General features: G+C 33.6%; 1 protein-coding gene across 9 annotated transcripts in view; it reads left to right on the top strand.

Moving 5' to 3' along the window:
• The window catches only part of LOC143244500 (armadillo-like helical domain-containing protein 3), a 112,983-nt gene that overhangs the window by 3,654 nt on the left and 87,561 nt on the right, over window positions 1-21,768 (top strand). For 8 of the 9 annotated variants that reach the window (XM_076489292.1, XM_076489300.1, XM_076489293.1 and 5 more), the window contains 3 exons: window positions 2,719-2,828; window positions 13,343-13,399; window positions 16,710-16,775. In XM_076489292.1, coding sequence (XP_076345407.1) covers window positions 2,754-2,828; window positions 13,343-13,399; window positions 16,710-16,775 — 198 coding nt within the window. In that variant the 5' untranslated portion in view covers window positions 2,719-2,753. Of the gene's footprint in view, window positions 1-2,273; window positions 2,389-2,718; window positions 2,829-13,342; window positions 13,400-16,709; window positions 16,776-21,768 lie in introns of those variants that run through there. The other variant, XM_076489296.1, reaches the window with a different exon arrangement.

Genomic DNA, 21,768 nt, shown 5'->3' with positions numbered 1-21,768 from the left:
TTTAAGCTTTAGGTGCTTCTTTGGTTTTAAAAGTTGTGATATTAATGTCCCATCAACACACTTGCTTAGTGGCTTAGTTGAAAATACGTGCTTAAATTTTAAACCATCTACTTTGTTTGCTAAAAAGCATATATGTGTTCAAATTTAAAAGCAATTACAAGAGTAGTTGAAAAGAAACAAACTTGATTAAAACAAAGAACAGCTTAATAATCAGTGATTACAAGAAAACCCGCTTGTGGAGAAAAATATACTGAACCTGACTATGACCGATGAAGGTTGAAACATTGTTTGCTTCTCTAAAAATTTTCTCAACCTAAACCAGCCATTTTTACATATATAAAAAAACAGCTAGTTAGTAGTTGGATTAAAAAATACAATATCCCTTCTTTTATGGATAAATAATGACAATAGGAGTTAGTGAAAATATCTGCTAATCATTGTATTAAAATAAGATATTCTGTTGTGTTGTTTTTAAACAATTTTTGCTGAAGCATTCCTTGAAACGGTCATGACAGAGAACATTGGTAAAACTGAGATGAATATTGATTGTAAAAAGAGAAAGTACTTCAAGAAAGACTTAAAAAGTTTGCACATGTAACTTGCTTAGTGCATCTGTGCTATTTATTTGTTGTTGCAATGACCATATTTTCAAGATTTTAAAGCTACCATCATTCTGTCTATATACTGTGAAGAATGTAAACGTGAACCTGAATTAATTGCTATATAGAAAACAATAGTTTGTTCTTCTGTTCTTTCCTTTTTCCTACCAAACAGTTTTCAGTTGACTGCCATTGGTTTATTTCTCAACAGATTGGCTTGAAACTTGATAGGGTTGTATCTTGGTTCTATACATCGTCATTTTTTTCCCTTTTTGTTGAGGCATTTTAAAGGGTTTTATAGGTATATTTTGGGTTCTTAAGTATTTGTCTTATTCACAGCAATATAGGTGAAAATTGTAACAAATATAAATTTATGCATCCAGCACATTCATATACAAAAAAACTTGGATTTGTTCATTTTGATTTTCTTTTTAGAGGAGGTCAGAATTCACAAAACAAAACACAATTGTGGATCTTTCGGTCAATTATTCAACCTTATTTTAACCAATGTACATGGGACTTAATACAAAGATACTTTTTTATAGGTCTCACACATTCACAAGTAAAGATAAAGGGCTTGCTCATTTTTAGAAAATATAGAAGGGAGTCAAGATGTCAAGGGTCAAAAGTTATATCATCTCATAATTATAAGAGTTTGGTCAATTACTTTGTTTTAACCAGTTTACCTGGAATTTGGAACAAATTACTTAGCAAATGGGTTTCTGTGAATTATGATAGTTTTGAGACAATACACACTTTACACACAGTTAAACTACCTTTTAATGCATTTGCCTCAGAGCTTAGCACATTACTCTTACTCCATTTTTGGAAGTTGTATGATATAATGCAACAAAAATTCTCCACCTTCAGAAACATGACACTCTTCATTGCATGCTATCTCGCTCTGTGCTAAGAATGGTTTAACTCTATAATTCACCAGAGTGACATGAATACTACACATATGAAGTTAATTTTTTTCCTCCAAAATTGCACTGTTGCAAGCTAACCCTTCATCTCTATTTAACAAATAACTATTTGTGTTATCAATGTAAATGAGCCAGAGAAATGCTATCATAACCATCAACCAGTATATGTGAACAACTTGAATATTATACTCCTTAATAATTAGGCTACAATCAAATAAGACATACCAAGTCCGTGTTATTATTGTAACCAAAAGTGGTCTAACCTTTTGTTTAATGGGGATCTCAATCAAGATGCTAGTTAGTGTACAAGATTCACTTAATATCAGTTGAGTTATTGTTTGGTACAGTTGTTTTATACCTGTGTAGTACAACAGACATGTTTCATCATATGCAAACATGGGCATCTTCAGTCCTTCATTGACCAATGAAGTTGGTCAGAAAATAACATAAATAGCAATGCCAAAAACTTATTTTGACCCATTGATCATGACTATTAGGAGGCTTGTATATCATTGTCTATGACCTTTAATTAAATAAAAAAAAATATTTTAAAAAATACTTTTTTCATTACTGTAATTGGTATTTAGTAATTATCAAGAATAAATGTTTTAGTGATTACTGTTAAATAAGATACTGAATTTGGATCATGAAAAAATAGGAAATTGTCTAAAACTAGGAAGGAAATAGAAAGAAAAGGAAAAAAAATATATAGTTATTGTTGGGTTTTTCTCACAGATGCTGCTCCACCATTTCACTGTTGCGAACCAGTTCAAACTAGGTGAAAAATCTGGGGAAAATTTGACAAACCTTAATTGAAAATGCAATGAAAAATATGACTTCTTTTAGAAGAATGCATAATTCTGGTAGCAATACTTTTGATAGATTATGAACTAATGTAATAGATGAGTTTAAAACTGTACAGATTTGTATTAGAACTGGTCTGTCCAGGTTTTTACATTTAAGTCCAATTAAAAGTCATTAGTTATTATATGTATATCAGGCTTTATTGTCACAGTTTGATTGGACAAGATAATGCTTACTTTTAAATCATTCAGATAAACTGTATGTAATGTTCTGAACCATTAACAAAAATGATCTGTTTGAAATTTTAACAGTTTGCATGGTAAATGGTCAAATATCAAACAAGAATTTATATTTTCTAAATATCAATTTTTTTTTTCTTTTCTAATCAGCTATATTTTTGGCTCCTGTGTGTCAACCTTAGATAATGGGGAAAAACCATGGATGCTCAAAAAAATCTCTCAAGGAGAAAGTGGTACAGATTTATGAAGCATTTTTTCGAGTAAGTAGCTCTATGTACAGCTACGACAGTAAGTGTTCGTACCCCTGAGTCATGAGTAGGTTTTTTTTTATAACTTAAAAAGTATCACAATTAGGATAATGAAAGTATAGTTTATTATAAATATTATACTGACACACATCTACATAAATTTTTACGCAAATTGAACAACAAATAAACTGTTTATAAACAAATGACCAAACATAGGAGGGGCAGAAAGAGTTTGTGCGTCTAATTTAATGGTCAGTTGTGTAGCCTTTCAGGTGAATTACTTGGCTCAATCTCTCCTTATAGCCTTCCATGATCGTTTGGCATTACTTGACTGGTATTTTCTTCCATTCTTCTTTATAGAAGGCATCCAACTCTTGCAAGTTTTTCTGATGATACTGATGAACACTGGTCTTCAACTCATTCCAAACATTTTCAATTGGGTTGAGATTGGGTGATTGCGATGGCCACTCCAGAATGCTTATATGGTTCCTCTGCAACCAGAATTGCACATGTTTCGATGTGTGCTTAGGGTTATTGTCGTGCTGGAAGATCCAACGACGCCCAAACCGCAAGTTCCGAGCATCATTCTTGATATAAGTGCCTAATATATGAACGTAATCTTCTTTTTTCATGATTTCGTTTATGCGGTGAAGGCTGCCTACACCAGAAGAGCTGAAGGAACACCATAGCATGATCGAGCCACCTCCGTGTTTAACTGTAGGGACGGTGTTCTTTGGAAGATTTTGTTCCCCCTTCTTACGGAAAATATATCGCACATTATTGTGGCCGAATAGCTCGATTTTTAGTCTCGTCTGACCAGTAGGTTAAGGGTTTATCGACATACTTTCTTGCATACCTCAATCATGCTTCTAAATTAACAGGCTTTAAATATGGAGTTCTATGAGGACGGCATGCTTTGAACCCAGAAGAGTGTAACATGTTCGTAACTGTAGAGGTGCTTACTTCAACCCCAGTTTCTGTATGTCATTACGTGTTAAACAAGGGTTCCTACTAACTTCTCTGAGAACCTTCCTCTTGGTTTTCTCTGGAATTTTGGTGGGGCATCCAGAACAAGGGAGGTTAGCAGTTGATCCTGTAAGTTTAAACTTGGCAATTATGCTTTGAACAGTAGATTTCAACACATTAAATTGTGTAGCAATACCGGAAAGAGACACGCAAGACTTGTATTTTACAATAATTTGGTTTTTTAAATCACTGGACAGTTGTTTCCTGTTCGCCATGAGGACCAAGCAGATAATGACGGAGACGGCGCTAAATTGCAGGAAGTAAATTTTTTGCTGACTAAATTCCAATAATTATGAACCCAGTGTCTAGTTCTGGAATGGAATAATGTAGTTTATTCATCAAACTAAACAAAATTTTTACGAGAATATCAGTTTTTTTCACACGTTATGAAATGTATGAACACTTTTTGCTCCTCCTATTTTTGGTTATTTGTTTATAAACAGTTTATTTGTCATTTGATTTACATAAAAATTTATGTAGATGTGTATTATTGTAATATTTATAATATACTATACGCCTATTAGCCTAATCGTGATACTTTTTTAAGTTATGAGCAAAAAACTACTCGGGATGCAGAGGTACGAACACTTTGTAGTAACTGTATAATCCTTAATAAAGCTCGTTTACATGTATTTCTAGTTTTCCATTTCATTGAATACAATGTTCAAATATTTTTGCCAAAATTAATTAAAGCCAAAATTGGAAATTTTTAGAGACTTTTTCGGCAAAATAGAAAATAATAATTTCAAATTTAACTCTTTCTACAACTGTAGAGCGTATGAAAGGAATACATTTTCTTCTCTGCAAAAAGCAATTGTGGTTCCATTGTATTCACATAATGTGATTGCTTTCAGAGTAACATAATTTGATATGTAAGTAAGCAATACTTTTCAAGAAAAGGAAATGCATTCTTTCCCACTGAGTAAAAGAAACATTTTCTTGTTAATGTTCAAGGTGTTAACAACAACATAAAAACATTGTAAAATGTGCTCATGTTACTGAAACTCTTGCCCAGTTACACAAAAGCAACAGCTAGGAGATGAACTTAATTTTCAAAATCTAGCTTTGTCACTCTTTCAATAAAAAGGATAAAACAGTTACAAGTAAAATTAGTGTTAAAAGTGTAAAACAAGGATACCATTTTATATTAAATATGTATAAATATCATGTATTTTATATTTTAAAGAAATAAAAATTATTAGGAACTATTTTATGAAATAGTTTGTTTCGGTGTAAGTGAAATTGTCATATTATACTAGTATACTGAACTAAGTGGTATATCATGGACACATATCACAAATTAAGTTGGATTTCTTTCACACATAGTAGCTAACAACTAAATATGATATAGTAACTATGTTAGGAACACTTACTAGAACAAGGAATCACAGTAGTTTCCAATACTGTACTTTATTTCTGCTAATGTAATGGCTATTCTCATTCAATGCTGCCTTCTATATGCAAAACCTTTTAACATGCCACAAGCTTTGAAACTTCCATCTACCATACAATCAATGTGGGTAACTGTGCTAATAGTTCTGGTGCCTATCCAGTGACATTCAGACCAGGCAGGATGGATGTGTCCAAGTTTTTTCACGTGTTGCAGACATTCACTCCCTTTAAGTAGGTATTCCAGGGTTTGTTAAATGGACTTTCTCCTTGATTTCTGTTACCACGTTTTTTTGTTTCCAGTTCCAGGGTCATTCTCATTACAAGTCAGCATCCCTCTGAAGCTTTTGGACTATTTTCTCACGGCATGCTTTAGTGCCTGTCAATCTTCTTTTTCCTAATTTTTACTCCAGGCTTTTTCTTGTATGCAAGAAGACTAGGGACTGGCATCCTGTGATTGATCTGTTGCACCTAAACTAATTTCTGGTTTTTCCTTGCTTTACCATGGAATCTTTTTCATCCTTTGGTTGGTCTTATCTCCAGGTTTGTGGGTGACCAAGTTGGATATCTTGGATGCTTATTTCCATGTTCCCATTAGTCTAGCCACCATTTTCAGTTTGTTCACAATGAAGTTGTGTTTCAGTTTGGTGCCTTACCCCTTTTATTATGCAAGGTTCTATTGCTTCTGGGGACTTGAGCTTCCATGGCACTCCTTATCTCTTTAGGTCATGTACCTATGTGTTGTCTTCAGTAGACTTTGCACAACCAATGAAATCTTGCTTGGGAACTCTTGAACTCCAGAATTATCCTCCCTCCTTTCATTTTAAATGATCTCTGTTGATGGTTAAAAAGGGCCAACACTCAAACAGGGGTACCACTTCCTCCCCTTCTTCTTGATTTGCATCAGTTCACAACTGTTTCTATCTGGAGATGAATTGCAAGGGTTGATTAGAAGGAGGCTTCTGGACAATGGTCTTACCTCAATGGATTCTATCATATTGACATGTTGAAGTCAATGATGGAATGGTGAGCTTTGGATCATTTTCATCCTGTCAAGGGAAAATAAACTCGTCCCAATCCATTCACATAATTCCACCATTGTATTCTATATCAATTGCCAAGGTGTCACCTGTTTTCATTTCTTTATGTGATCAAACATTGGAACTTCTTTATTGTGCCCACGTGCTGCAAATACATAGTATGTTATTGTGGATCATCTTTCTCAATCACCTCAGATTTATCACATGGAGTGGTCCCTGAAACCCTCTGGTTTTAAGGTGACATTGCAGTCAGTATAGTATCTTTTCTTCTGGACACTTTTGCCATTCTCCTCAACACCCAGTCTCTTTCTCTCTCCCCCTTGGTATGGATTCCTGTACTTGGTGAGGGAACCTCCCAGGGAAGATTCTGTTCTTTCAGTTTACTTTCTCTGGGAACTAAACATCCAGCCACATGTTTGCTGTGCATGGCAACCTGTGAAGGGGACGAGAGGATCCTGATGGTTGAGGGGACAACCCCAACACACCACTTTGGCCTTGAATTTCCATAGACGGGCAGTCTTGGGGTGGCCCCCTTTGGTGAGTTGACTGGTCCACTTGGGCTAGGGTCAACCAAATACCAGTGCTGGATGTTCTCAACAGGTGTTGTGCACATTGTATTTTGATGCTGATGTTTGGATATAGTGCTCACGAAACCTTGGTATTGCTGCAGTGTCTTTGTTTGGTATTGTAGTACGTTCCCTCGTAAAGCTCCATGGTGGATGGCATCAGTGGGCACCAAAACATTATTTTTTTTATTATGGAATCACCAAATAAAAACTTAATAATCAAAAAACAGTCCATAGGTAATTGACCATGTCTTGAAGATTCTAAGCAGCAGTCTTCAACATCTGTAACACCTGTTGTACCTTATTTTCTTATCCTACATTCTCTTTCAGACAAACCTTTATGGGAAATGTGTACCTTTTTCATTCATAAGGAACTAGAGGGACTTGCTGGCTCTCCAAAGACAGTAAAGAAGCTTCAGTCTGGTGACATATTGGTGGAAACATCCACATCTCAACACAGTGAACTCCTCTTGCATTCAAATGTGATTGAGAATATACCTATTGAGGTTACACCTCATGCTACTTCAAATTAATCACCAGGAGTTATTGTTTAGAGGGATTTGAAGAACATCCCTGAGTCAGGGATTCTCGCAGGTTTCTCCACTAAAGGAGTTTCTGCAATGAGGCGTATCTTTACTCTCAAAGATGAAATTATGATGCCGACCAATATCCTTGTCTGACATTTACATCACCATGTCCACCTGCCACCATCAAGGCAGGTTATCTTAATTTCAGGGTATGGTCATACATTCCAAACCCTCTTAGATGTTTCCAGTGTCAGTGGTTCGGTCACTCAAAGACATCATATTGAGGTTCCTTGATGTGTGCTCGTTGTGGTGGCATGGACCATGATGCCTATGAGTGTGAAATGGACCTTTGTTGCATCAGTTGCAATGGTTCTCACCCATCCTACTTTTGTTCTTGCCCTAAATGGTTGGAAGAAAAAGAGGTGCAGCATTTGAAAACAATTCATAACATTGCTTACTCTGAGGCTCAAAAGTTGCTGTTCACCACTTCATCTTGGAAGTATGCTGCTGCACTTCGTTCCACTTCTACAGTGGGAGTGCAGACAGATCTCTCTGTATCTTCAAAAGAATCATTCTCAAAACAAATGAAAAGTATTTGATCTCCATGGTTAAAAAAAGCTGAAGAATCAACTTCAACACCCATCTCTGTTCCTTACATATATTCCAACAAATCCCAAGATCCACTTCCTTTGGTTCTGGATACAGACATTTCCTCAGATACATATTCTGTCACCCCAAGATGCAAAACAATCATTCGTTCACATCCTCAGTCATTGGAATCCTCTTCCAACAGCAAAGACCTGCCCAATTGACCCAGGGCAGGATCCATAGAGGTCAATAGACCTCCTTCGAATAAAAACAGTAAAGAAAAAAGATGTGGTCATAAACAGAAGGTCAAGAAAACAGTGATGTCGAGAAAACCCACTTGTAGAGAAAAATATGTATGTAGCACGTAAATAAAAATGGCCACCTTGATACAATGGAACTGTTGATGTTTACATTGTAATGTGAATGACATTAAAACACTGATTGCTTCCTATCATCCTGTATGTCTTTCCTTACAAGAAACATTTCTGAATCCTATCGATACAGTCACCTTTCAGCAGTTTTCTCTGTACAGAAATGATGGGGTGTGTGATGGACGAGTACATGGAGGGGTGGCACTGTTGGTTGATCAGCATGTGCCAACCTGTCTTTGTCACTCAACACACTCTTGGAGGCCATAGCCATTCGTATTTCCTTGGGTCATACCATCACTGTTTGTTCTCTCTACCTGTCCCCTGGAGAGACATATGATCAATCAGACCTTGATGCTCTCATTGAACAGTTGCCATCTCCCTTTCTAACCCTGGGGGACTTTAATGGATATCATCCCCTCTGGAGAAGTGCTGTTATTGATAGGAGGTTGCTCTGTAGAGCATATGCTCTCTGATCACAATCTTTCTCTTCTCAATACTGGTTCTTCCACTTATTTTCATGCACCTAGTCAGTCCTTTACCGCTATTGATCTCTCAGTTTGCTCCCCTTCATTATTCTCCCATTTTTCATGGAGGGTTGACAATTATCCACTAGGTAGTGATCATTTTCCTATACTTTTGAGAGAGACTGGCCGTGGTCAATGCCACCCTACCTGCATGCCCTGGTGGAAGCTGGATCAGGCAGACTGTATTATACAGTTTTCCTAAAAACCTATTCTGTCCCCCTCTCAATCTCACTCTCTGATGGTCAAGAGGTAGCTGATGTCCAGAGCATCACCGATACTCTAGGTGAAAGCTTTTGCTGGGGATCTAGCACTTCTGCTTGTTCCTCCACCTTCTTGGCCATCAAGACTCGGCCAGAGCATTCACCTCTTTCCTTTTGAACTGACTGTCTTTTTGACTGTAATCGTCCCTTTACACTGGTGGAACTGAAAATGGCCCTTCATCGGTCTGGCATACATCTGTTGGACCTGATGATGTACACTATGACATGCTGCGCTATCTCTTTTTATTCTTTTAATTGTTTTTAACTGGATCTGGCAGGAGGATGTTTTTCTTAATGTCTGGCACCAGGCTATTATCTTACCTTTTTCTAAGCCTGGGAAAGATCCCAAAATTTCTTCAAACTACCATCCAATTGCTTTGACAAGCTGTCTCTGTAAGATGTTAGAGAGGATGGTTAATGCTCATCTTGTTTGGTTCCTCGAATCAAACAACCTCCTCTTGCCCACCCAGTGTGGGTTCCGACAACAGCACTCCACCACGGACCACCTAATTCAACTTGAAACATCAATCACAGAGACCTTTCTCAAATGACATCTTGTATCAATATTCTTTGACATTGAGAAGACTTATGACAAAACATGGAGGTATGGCATCTTGTGAGACCTCCATATATATGGGTTACGTGGCCATTTACTCGTGTTTATTAAAAAAATTTTTAATTGACAGGAGATTCCAAGTTCGCGTGGGTTCGACACTTTCCTGTTCTTTTATTCAGGAACTTAGGGTCCCTCAGGGCTGTGTTTTGAGTATCACACTTTTCAGTATAAAGATAAATGCCATCACTGAACAACTCCCTCTCACTGTTGTAAATGGGCTCTATGTCAATGGCTTTCACATCTCGTGTCATTCTCCAAACATGAGATATATTGAACAGCAACTACAAACTGCCCTCAATCGTTTACTGAAGTGGACCACCAAGAACGGCTTTAATTTCTCTCTCTCTCTAAAACCGTTTGCATGTACTTTTGCCGCTAACGGGGTATTCACCTTGATCCTGAACTCCGTATCGATGAAGTTTCACTGTATGTGGTCCTTGAGATCAAGTTCTTGGGGCTTATCTTTGACTGTAACCTGACCTTTATACCACACTTAAAGCAGCTACGGGTCAAATACACAAGAGCACTGAACATCCTCCATGTCCTCTCTACCACCTGTTGGGGAGCAGATCGATGTTCTGTGTTAAAGATATATCATGCTCTTATTCGATTGAAACTCGACTATGGATCAATGGCCTATGGCTCTGCCAGACCCTCAGCCTTAAAGATGCTGGGCCCCATTCATCATCAAGAACTTCGACTCTGCACTGGGGCTTTCCACTCCTCCCCTGTTCAAAGCTTATACATAGAATCTCATGTACCTTCTTTGCACCTCTGCTGTTTGCAACTGTCTTTACTATATTCTTTGAGACTTTTTTCCTTATCAGAGCATCCCACCTGGGGTTGTGTTTTCCTTTTTCAGTGGGCCATACTTTTTCAGAACAGAAGATCTGCCATTGCTCCTTTTGGCCTTCGCATTCAGGTGCAATTGGATGAATTGGGTCTGTCCTTGGGTAACATTGCAGAATTCACTGGTCAGCCCATCCCACCATGGCTTATTACAGTCCCCAAATGTGACCTTTCTTTAGGTCATCTGAGAAAGGCAGATACTCCCGATTGGAAGTACCGTCTTTTTATTTACTGAACATCTTTCGAACAATCTTTCCATTCCAATTTATACGGATGGTTCCAAATCAGGTAACTCTGTGGGCTCTGCTATGGTTTGTTGCGGTTCTGTGGTTGCTCACAGAATCCCCTCTACAGCTTCTGTGTTCACGGCTGAATTGTACGCCATATTTCTTGCCCTGGATCATATTGAAGTTAAGCAGTACTCCAACTGCACTATTTATACTGACTCGCTTAGTTCTCTATTGGCCCTGGAATCGTTTCACGTTGGCTCACACCCTGTTCTTGCTAATATTCAAAACCGACTGGGTCATTTCTCTTTAACATCTACTTCTATCCAGTTTTTCTGGATACCAGGCCACATTGATATTTGTGGGAACAAGCTTGCTAACACTGCAGCTAAATCTATCTGCTCTGGCACTATCACCACTGTGCCTATTCCATACATGGACTATGGACCTGTATTCGAGGCTCGGCTTCATGCCAGCTGGCAGTCGACTTGGAGTGAGCAATGTGAAAACAAGCTTTTCCAAATAAAACCCTGTAATGGACTTTGGCCATCTTACTTCCATCAGGATTGGAAAGAGGAAGTTGTTGTAATTAGACTACACATTGGTTTTTTAACTCATCATTTTTTTTTATATCTGGAACTGATGCACCAGTGTGTAATTTGTGTAACACTCAGGGCACAATAAGCTACATCTTACTGTCTTGCCGTCATTACAACTTTCAACAATGGCACAATTTTAAACCTGTTCTGTCCCATGGTTTGTCCATAACATTAGACAGTGTTATTGGTGTTGGTGACACTGTCCACTTTGGTAATGTTTTTAGTTTTTTAAAGGCCATTAATCTTTTTAATGCCATTTGAAGTTTTTCAATTTATACATTAGACCTTTTAAGAATCAAAGTCCATCTAGTTTGATTTGAAATTAGAAACTGGCCATAACATTAAATAACTTGAAACCAGGACTGGAAAGACCAACTTCAGGTGACTGATGGTGGTTTTTGTACTTACCTGTTAGTCTTTCTGGCGAGTTATGATAATTACAATTATGCCACAGAAAGTCCTTTACAACTTGTATTACTGTAGTTTTTCTCTTAATATTGTAGACTAGATGTAAACATTGGTTTTATGCTATTTATGTTTTTGTTTTTTTTAACTTTGTTTTGTTTTACCTTAATTTCCTTTTATGGATTTTACTAAATTTACTTTAATTTTAACCTTTTACCAGATGTTTGGCACAGATAACCTAACTGCTTTGTGCCATAAAACACCAAATCAACCAACCAACCAATCTTTGACCAGTGTCAGTTTTGTATATTTTTCATTTAATGAGGTTCAATATCTCCTCGTAGTTCCAAACATGAAGTAGTCCGATCATAGGTTTTTGGTTGAGCACCAGTTCCATATCCTTTTTATAATTCTAGGTACAAGTGGAATACTGCTTGTCTACTTGGTTGGGAATTGAGGGCAAGTTCTATCCCTTTGGTTGAGTGCAGTATACATGATTCCATCATTCTGAGCATGGAGTGTTGCTTTTTTGACTAACTTGGGAAGAGGAGAAAGTTTGTCAATTTCAGTATTGTTTACTTTCTAATTGTGTTTCTGGTGGTTTGGAAATCATCACTGTGGGATCCAATTACAAGCATACCTATATAACAGTACAGTCCAGTTACTCAAGTTACCAATATGGGATATAGTCTCTCCAGTGAAATTCTCAAAGCTTTACATGGAACATCCTTTTCCCTCTTTCCTCATTTGTTGTCTTTGGCACTGGCTTTACATAAGTGGTTTCACTTTTGGGACTTTCTAGGTTTTGCCATCTTCATGCTATGGGGTTGCAATTTCACAATTATAGAAAGTTGATTTCTTTTGGCTCATTCCTAATTGGAGTTGGCCAGCCATTATTGTCAGATGCTTCTAGCGGCTGCTTGGATGTAGTTGATTTATCAAGTACATCTTTTCTACTTTAGATACTCTCTGGACCTATCTCTCTCATACCCAGGGGTATTCTTCAGACACTTTCAGGGGTTACTTCTGTCATTACCACATGCTAGTCTTGCCATCTAATTAGTGTTGAATTCTAGCTAATCTTGTGAGTGATGGGGAGTATTATATAACAAGTTATAATTTTCCTTTGCTTCCTTCTACTCGTACTTCCTACCTTTCCTCCATACTTTTCTATGGTGCTTAGTCTTCTGCTGAATATCAAATTGATAATTTGGTAGAGGCATACACACGGAGTCATATTTCATTCTTCTATTGGATTAGAAGTGAAAGGTGATAATTTACATGAGACATGCTGGAATAATTTGATTCAAGTAGAGGAGGAACAGAAGGTTTGTCTCATGCATAAAGACAAAAATTTACATACAGACGGCTCTACTTGTACATGCCTAGGAGATAGTAATTTGCTTTTTACACATCTGCTTGTCATTTAATAAATAAATTTGTCTTTTAAGGAAACTTTAGTTATGAGTGAATAATTTAAGAATGAATTTGGAATCTTCAAATATGAGAATTATTTAAATACTCTTTTCTTTTTATCAGGGTGAGGACCCATCATGTGGAAATCCAAATTTTTGGGATGAATTGTTTCTTCTGAGGGTAAGCTGAGCTTCTAAGGATAGTCAGTACTTCAATATATTTTGTGTTTACTAAAATGTGCATTGTATATTATTTGCAAAAGTATGGCCAAAAATGTGCCATCTTATTTTTTATATTATAGGAACAGAGTCATGAAAAAAACACAAGCACTGTTTTTCTAATAAGCATATATTTTGTATAATTTTTATTGTATTTGTTATTGAAGGATTTTAGTTTTTAGCATGAATTTTAAGATAAGTATAAAGCAAACATTTAAATATTACTTGTGTTCATCTTTCATGAAAAACTTCATTTGAAACCTGATGCAACTTGCATTTGTGTGAAGACTAGTAACAAGGTTTAATATATTTAGTGTCATAATTTTACAAGCAAAAGTGAACTACTTTATCTAATTGTATCTACTGGTGCACCTTTACCATTTTGTGTAATTTACTCAAGTCAAAGATATTGTACATCAAGACATTAGAAGAAGACTATGTATCCTTTGATTTGTACACAAATTTTGCATTCATGCGAAAATGAAATAATGCTCCACTGTACCAGTCATTACCATGTTTAATAAACTTATTTCTAATTTTTTGCTTTTATTTGTCAACTGTTTACACATGCTTCTTTAAGTTGATGAAGCATAATTGCTTCTTCAGTTATGGTTTGGCATTCAGTAACTGTGAAATGCATTCACTGTATTTTATCTATAGCCACATTTGTTGATTATGGTTTTATGAAATACTCCTTAATTTTTCTGAACAGTACATTTTATATATGATTAAATTGTGCAAGGAATTAAAAAATATTTAAAATTTGTGTTCTTTCAGAGACTTTTAAACTTCTCATATTTTAAATCTTGAATTTGCAATAGTACACACACACACACACACACACACACACACACACACACACACACACACACACACACACACACACACACACACACAGAGAGACAGACAGACAGACAGACAGACGGACAGATTTATTTGACAGTAATTTTTGATGGTGCAGAATTAACCTATTCAGTTCAGTGAGTTAAGCAATGTTAAAGGGAAGTTCAGTAAACTTTCCAAACGTTTAAAGTGCATATTTCATTGGTTATTAGAACATTAAATCTGTATAAATACAAATGTTGAATTCATTGGCTTCTTCTCCAAGCTGCAACTTAAACATCTGCATCATGTTATCTTTTCATTTTAAATCATTTTTGGCACAGTAGACATGAATTTAAAGTTTTTAGCCTTTTAAGTTAAATAATGAAATGTAGAATGTACTCTGAGTTTCTGGTAACTAGTTTTAATGTGAAGAATGTATTTTGAGTTTCTGTTAGCTAGTTTTAACTGGCACCTTTTGAATTTTACATTTTTAATTAACTCCTTTATCCAAGTACTTTTGCTTTGTGGGGATATGAGCAGGAAGACAACTGTAAGTTTTTTAATTTTCCATCAAAAAAGGAAGTGGTTTAAGATTTGATTTCAGTAGAAATTTTGTTAATTTATTTTTATATGAAGTGGTTTTATTGATTAGAAATAATATTCCATTGCTGAAAAACATTCAACTTGAGTATAAAAAACACTTAATATTGGAGATTTATTTTACTATAGGGCTAAAAGATTTATTAACTGTAAATTTTGTTAATCCACAACAAGGTTTCCTGAAATATTTTTTTTATATTTACAGCTGCATGATAACAATTTAATGGTTGTTGTTGACTTTTGATTAATTCTAACTTTGTAACTTGTTTCTATTTACCAGCAAAGCTTTTATTATGACAGATATGCAGAATGAACTGGCTTATTGTTATGAGCACACTTCGTCTTGTAATAGTAATAGTGTTCGTATAAAATGAGAACAGACATTCAAGTTTCGTTAGTTCCACTGACTGAATTGTGTAGCAAGCAGAATTATTTGTTTTAAATTCTGCCAAGACTTAATTTTGACTTACCAGAAAGTTTATAACATTAGGAATTATGTACCATTTGTAAATTCTTTTTACAGTAAAAATTTCAGTTCAGTAAATTTGACTATTGATGAATTCTTGGCTTTGTAGTTGTTACATTTTGCTGGTTTACAGCTCCATTTGAAGTTACTTAAATTAGAAATATTAAAAAGAAAAATACTATTACTTTAACAAATCTAATGTGTGCCAGTTTGATTGTTATTTTAAATGAAATCCATAAATACATAAATTCCAAACTTCAATCTGTATACTTTAAGAAAATAAATTCATAATTTTTATAATTATATATTATTTTGAAAAGTGAATTCTTTATGGTATCTCACCATCTCTTAACAGACATTTTCTTCAGTGCTGCCTTTTTTTATGTGCAGATTTTTTCACTCCCTCACTATTTGCCTTCAAACTCTCACTTGTTCCATATTCCTACATTAAAGCATATAAGGATATACAGGTTCAGGGGTGGAGATATTTCCTACAAGCTTGTTTCTGTAACAAGGAAAGTCACATTCAAAGAGAATTATTTAGACACTTTTCAAAGTGTAATCATCCAGGTAAATTTTCCACTTTTTCCTTTATAAGGGGGCTTTAGCAGTTATGTGTGAGGAAGTAAAATAACATATTGGAATTTCTTTTCCAACACTGAAAATGTTTTCTGATGGATACTTACCTCTAATCACACTTACTATCTTTTCCTCCCCACTTCCATGCTTCTTTTCTGTTTAATCTTGAAATGAAGACTTAGTTCTACAGTATAGACATCTAGCTGTAACAAAAGATTGTCACTCCTATTGGTGAAGGGTTGTCACGTGCTTTTTGCTTGCTACAATGCAGCTGAACCATATAGAAATGTGGGGTAGGTGGGAGTTTCAAGGCTACTGGTGAGTTACAAGATGTATATATACAGGACAGCACTGAACATGAAAAGCTATTTTGTGAGAGTAAATATGTTTTCAGTGAAGGAAATTATTAACCTTTTGGTTTTAGAATAAATGTTTTAGGCAATAGTGCTCTAAGGTTATTATATTTTCATTTATTTATACCATTTGTTAATTATGGTTTTTTCTTTTTGTATGTATAATATACTATTGCTGTTTTTGTTACTACACCTGATCATTCACATCTAACTTGTATTACAACATGAATTATGACATTTTTCACATTTCATTGTTAACTTACTAATGTATTGGTGGCTTACTACTTTTTAAGTAATGTTAAACCTGTTTGTTGATTTCTAATTCTGAAGAAAGGTTGTAATTGATCTGAGAACTAGCATTTCAATTTAATATTCATTATTTTTACATTGTATCTGATCCAGACATAACCATTTTAACAACTGACAATAATATTATTCTTATATTCAAGGTGAATGTGGATTTTATTGAAGGAGAATTTGAAAGGATGAATAGTGAAGAATTAATAAGGTTGAAGGTGAGGTTTGTCTCAATGAATTTGTTTTCCATTTTCTGTTATAAAGTGAGACGTGTTTTTACTTTTATTCTTACGGAGTTGAAGAAATCTTGATTTATACGTTGCACATTTTAAAACATGAAGAAAAGTGCTTCTGAGACATGTGAAACCACTAGTTTAAAACTAAATAATTAAACATACATTTCCAGTTAACAACATGACATCATATGTACTAGTTTACCTTAGTTTTTGTGCAACGGTAGTGCATTAGTGTTGAACTAAAGCCAGTTACTTTTTGATGGCATTTTCTAAAAAAATTACTTTTCTTCCCTATGTGTGAGAATTGATATTTTCTGAAATCTTTACATACAAATTATCATTTCCATCTTCAAATATTTACAAAAAGATAATGCCAGAAAATAGTTCTACTTAACCCTATATGTATAGTGTCAGTCCTTATACCAAGCCTGTAATAGAAAATTAATGTTTACTATAAATTATATAATTTCAAATTTATATCTTCATGAAATTTGGTAAACTTTTAATAAATGTTAAAAGTATATCATATTAAAAAAAAAAAACCTTTTGATAAAGTACTTCTGCTTCAGATTTCTCTGAATATAGTCAGTCTAACTCAGACTCTAACAAGTCTGAACACAAGTTAATTTACATTTGGTGAATAAAAGTACTCTCATCTTCTCTTTTGAAATTTCATTTGCTTAATCCTATCACCATGAGTTTGTTTCACTGCACATAGCACAAGGTTTTAGTGTCTTACATTCAAAATTTTATTAAACTACTTTTTGTTTGTTATACCAATTAGAACAGCATAAAGTCTTAGTTAATAATACATATTTTAATAGTATATAAGTTTTAAATTCTTTATCTTAAAAATTCTTAAAATAATCCTGAATTTCTCCTAGTGCGACACAAACATATTTTCTCTTAGCATGCCACCTTTCCTATTTTATTCACTACTACTCAAATAAGTTTTTGAAATTAAACATAAGTTACAGTCTATAAAATTGTCATTACTCAAACATACCATATAGTCTTAAATTGTCTTTGCTTACAGAGCAATCAAATAGAAAACCTGACCCCTCTTGCCACACCTACATGTCACATCCTCTCTTTCATAATTCATTAATAGTTCTCTTACATTTAATTATATATTCATTAGAAAGTCAAGGTTTTCATCTATCAAATGATGTTCACTCAGAGTACCAACATCATTCCTGTGAGAAAGTTAATGACTAGCTTGAATGAATTTTTATTGACTTGTTGCATAGTTAAATATTTTTGGAAGGTAAGGGAATTTGTCTGCTTTTTTCATGTTATTAATCTGTACTGTTTGGTGCATTATTTAATTACATTAAAAGCACTAAGAGCATTACTATGATTAGTATAAAAAATTTAGGGTTAACTCTCTTTGACAATTCAAAGCAAGGAAAAATAAAATTGGTAAAGTTTTTATTTTTCATGTTTACTCTAAATATATAATTAATTATAAAAGTAACTAAAATGTAATAATAGAGATCCTTTTAGGCTAGTTAATATTAGATTAGGTAAAATAAATAGTAATATAATAAATGTTTCACAAGGCACACATTCGAGCAGCTCATAGAAGCTTGTGGATGATGTAATGCATTAGTGTAACATGAGCTGTATGTGCTTCAAATGGTTTATAACTTGTATTGATACAGATAGTGGTTAGACATGATTTAAAGTGCAATAAAAGAATACAATTTAAACAGTACATATTCATCTCCATTAGACACTTAGAGCTAATTAGGATAAAAAAAATGGTTGAAATACATTTGGGATGTTTTAGGGATTACACAAAGGAAATTTGAGATGAGGAAAAGTGTTTAATTTTAACATGAAAATTACTGTACACATAGAATATTCAAAATAAATACTCTATGTTCATGGACAAATTTTTACTTTATTAAAAATACTTCACTAAAAATATGGTAATTTGTTTGTTAAAGACTCATTAATTGAAAGACTGCCAAATTTTGTGAAGATGTATGCACTATATTGAAAGTAAGAAGTATTAAATCTAAAAAGACTATAAACGAGTACAAAGATGTCACATAGTTAGTAAAATCAACTGAGATGACCTGATACTGAGAGAGTTAACTTTTAGTAACTCCTAAATGAATATTAAAATATTTTTTCAATAAATTATTTTATTTTACCAGTTATTTGTTTTGCTAACACTATACAGGCTTGGTCTTTAAAGCATAGTGTAAACAAAATTTCAGGTTATATCATGTGACATTTAATCTGTTTTTCCTGCATTCCTTGAAGAAGAAACATTTTATGTTTTTATCTTAAATAATAACTTTTCAATAATTACAGTTTAGTTATTTTTGTTCAAAATATCACTGAATATAAACTATGCATAAGAAATTCTACACCTACTTTAGGATTGAGGTCTTTTGTTTTCAGAAGCTTGTTTTCATTAACCATACATTTTTCTGTTTTAATTGTCCAAAATATAATCATTTAGCATTTAGATATACATTTAAACACAAATAATGATTCAAACAGTAAAACAAAATACTTCAAAACTAGTGAAAATTACTTGACTTTCTAACTACCTGATAAAACTTAAATAACTTACCAGAACACCAACTTTCAAACCATGCTCAAGAAGATCATCTTGAGAAATGGCACCTTTTACCACAATAGTTTACATAGTTATGATGACTTAATATTAGTCAATAAATTGATCTTTCAATTGGTTATAAACATGTATCATTGACAAGTAAACAGTAAATAAGTAATTTCAAAAGTATTAAAGGGTTGAGAAGAGCATCTGTAATGGATGTCACAAATGTATTGGTATTTCAGAAAATAAAGAAATTGGTGGGCCCTCATTTTAAATTATGGTTTGTCAATATCTATGATTGGAGCATCTATTATTAGATTTTTTTTGAAACCTGTATAAAAGAAAGGATGCTATTATGCTCCTAATGCTCCATTTTAGATATTAAGTGACTGACACACAAGTGAAAATTGAAAATTTATTTAAATATTTCCTTTATAAATTAAGGAATAAAATTTTAATATAAAATTTGAATTATAAGCTGTTGATACCAAGTTTTTATTGGCAAACAGTGATAATAAAAGTATTTCAATTTTAAATGTAATACTGTAAAAGTAATGACATTCACTTTGACCTCCCCCCCCTTCTTATGCACAGAGGGTTAAAACTTATTGCAGAATATGATATGATTTTTAGATCAAAATAAAAATTGTAGCAGCATTGGATATCTTTACATAAACGTCTTGTGCATGTACTCTTATTAGTATGGTTCACAATAATTAAAATAGTAACTAGTTACTGGTTGTGAATTAACTTCTCACTTGTTTCTGTAAAAAGTTCAGTTTTAAAACTTAAACTGTTTGTTTTCCAGTAAACTTTGTATGAATAGAGTACTGATAACAACTATGGGCCTATTGTAGTATGCAACTTACCAAATGCTACATAATTGTGAAGCTTAGAAATTGTGATATTTTTCTATGTAAGTAACATAGAAGTTAAATTCTGGTTAGTAAAGAGGAACATAATATATATATAAACAACTTTTACTGTGTACTATCTTGATTGAGAGTGGAGCATTACAGTTAAAACTAATTAGTAAGGAGGAACATGGTATTCTCACAGAACTTCTATTTTGTATATCTTTACTATCGGTAGAGTCTTCCTGTTAAAATTCAGGTTGGTGAGAAGGAATAAAATATTTTTATAGTTAAAGTTCTGATTGGTAATGAGGAATGTGGTATATCACTGACCTTCGTCGCCAGATACTGTTCATGAGAGTTATTGAAACTAATCTCACTCATACATTATACAAATTGTATATTAGGACCAGAACATTGTGTAGATATGTAAGCATAACCCAGTTCTAGTTTATAATGAGTTGTGTTACTAGACTGTGTAGTCACTAATAATGAGTTCTTTAAGTGTAAAAAACTAGGTTTTTTACTTGTTCAGCATTGGACTGTGTATAATTCTATATTTGTAAACTGCAGTGCTGTCTGCATGTGGTTTTAATGTTATGGTAAATTTATAAGCTAAGGTAATCATTTCTCAAATAAAGATTTTAACTTACAAGAAGATTTTGTTTCTTGAAATGTGATTTAAAAAAAAAAATATTTAGAAACTAACAGATGATAGTCTTGCAGCACTTACCAAGATTGGAATATTTGAAAATTAGTAGGATTAACATAAATGAAAGGTTATGCACAGGCCAAAGTAAAGATAAATGTAATCCATATTTCCTGATGGGGTGTGTTGAACTGAAGAGATTATGTGGAGTTAATGGTGAAGAGATAAACCACTACTAACTAGTAGCAAACCCATTCTATAATTCAATCACCTTGTTAGAAAAAAAAACTTTCTTCACTAAATGTTATAGTGTTCAGCCTTATTCACCAAAAAATCATTTGTTAGGATCTTTAAACATAATATACTAATTTTATAGCAATTTAAGAAATACTATAATTGCTGATAAAATATACACAGAACAGTTCATCACATGTATTTATAGAATTTGTAAATAAATAATAGGGTCTGACATTAATATTTGGATGTGAATGAAAACATCATGCTTTAATAAATTACTTGAAATATTTTTTGAATAATTTTACTTATCTTTTTTCAGAAATTTATGGCATAACTTCTTACTGTGTTGACAAATTACATGTATGATATGACATTAAATTTTTAACATTTATTGCAATCTAAATAGCAGAATATTTATTTTGTCATTAGTTGTAATGAGATATTACACTCAATTATAAGTTATTTATTTATTTACTTTACTGCTTGATGTCTTTTCTTAAACTGCTTTCTTGTTCAATAGAATAATTTCTTTTTTTGAAACACAGGAACTTGGTATTTGTAATGGCATAAGTTTTCATTAATATAATTTTATAGGTTAGTAATAGAAAATTGTAGAAATATTTTTTACTATTTAAAAATTGGGAGTTCACTTGTCTA

This window comes from Tachypleus tridentatus, chromosome 2 (genome assembly GCF_004210375.1).
Source record: "Tachypleus tridentatus isolate NWPU-2018 chromosome 2, ASM421037v1, whole genome shotgun sequence".
In the NCBI taxonomy this organism is placed as follows: Eukaryota; Metazoa; Arthropoda; class Merostomata; order Xiphosura; family Limulidae; genus Tachypleus; species Tachypleus tridentatus.
The sequence above is the reverse complement of the archived record's forward strand: the minus strand, read 5'-3'. Positions and strand labels throughout refer to the sequence as shown.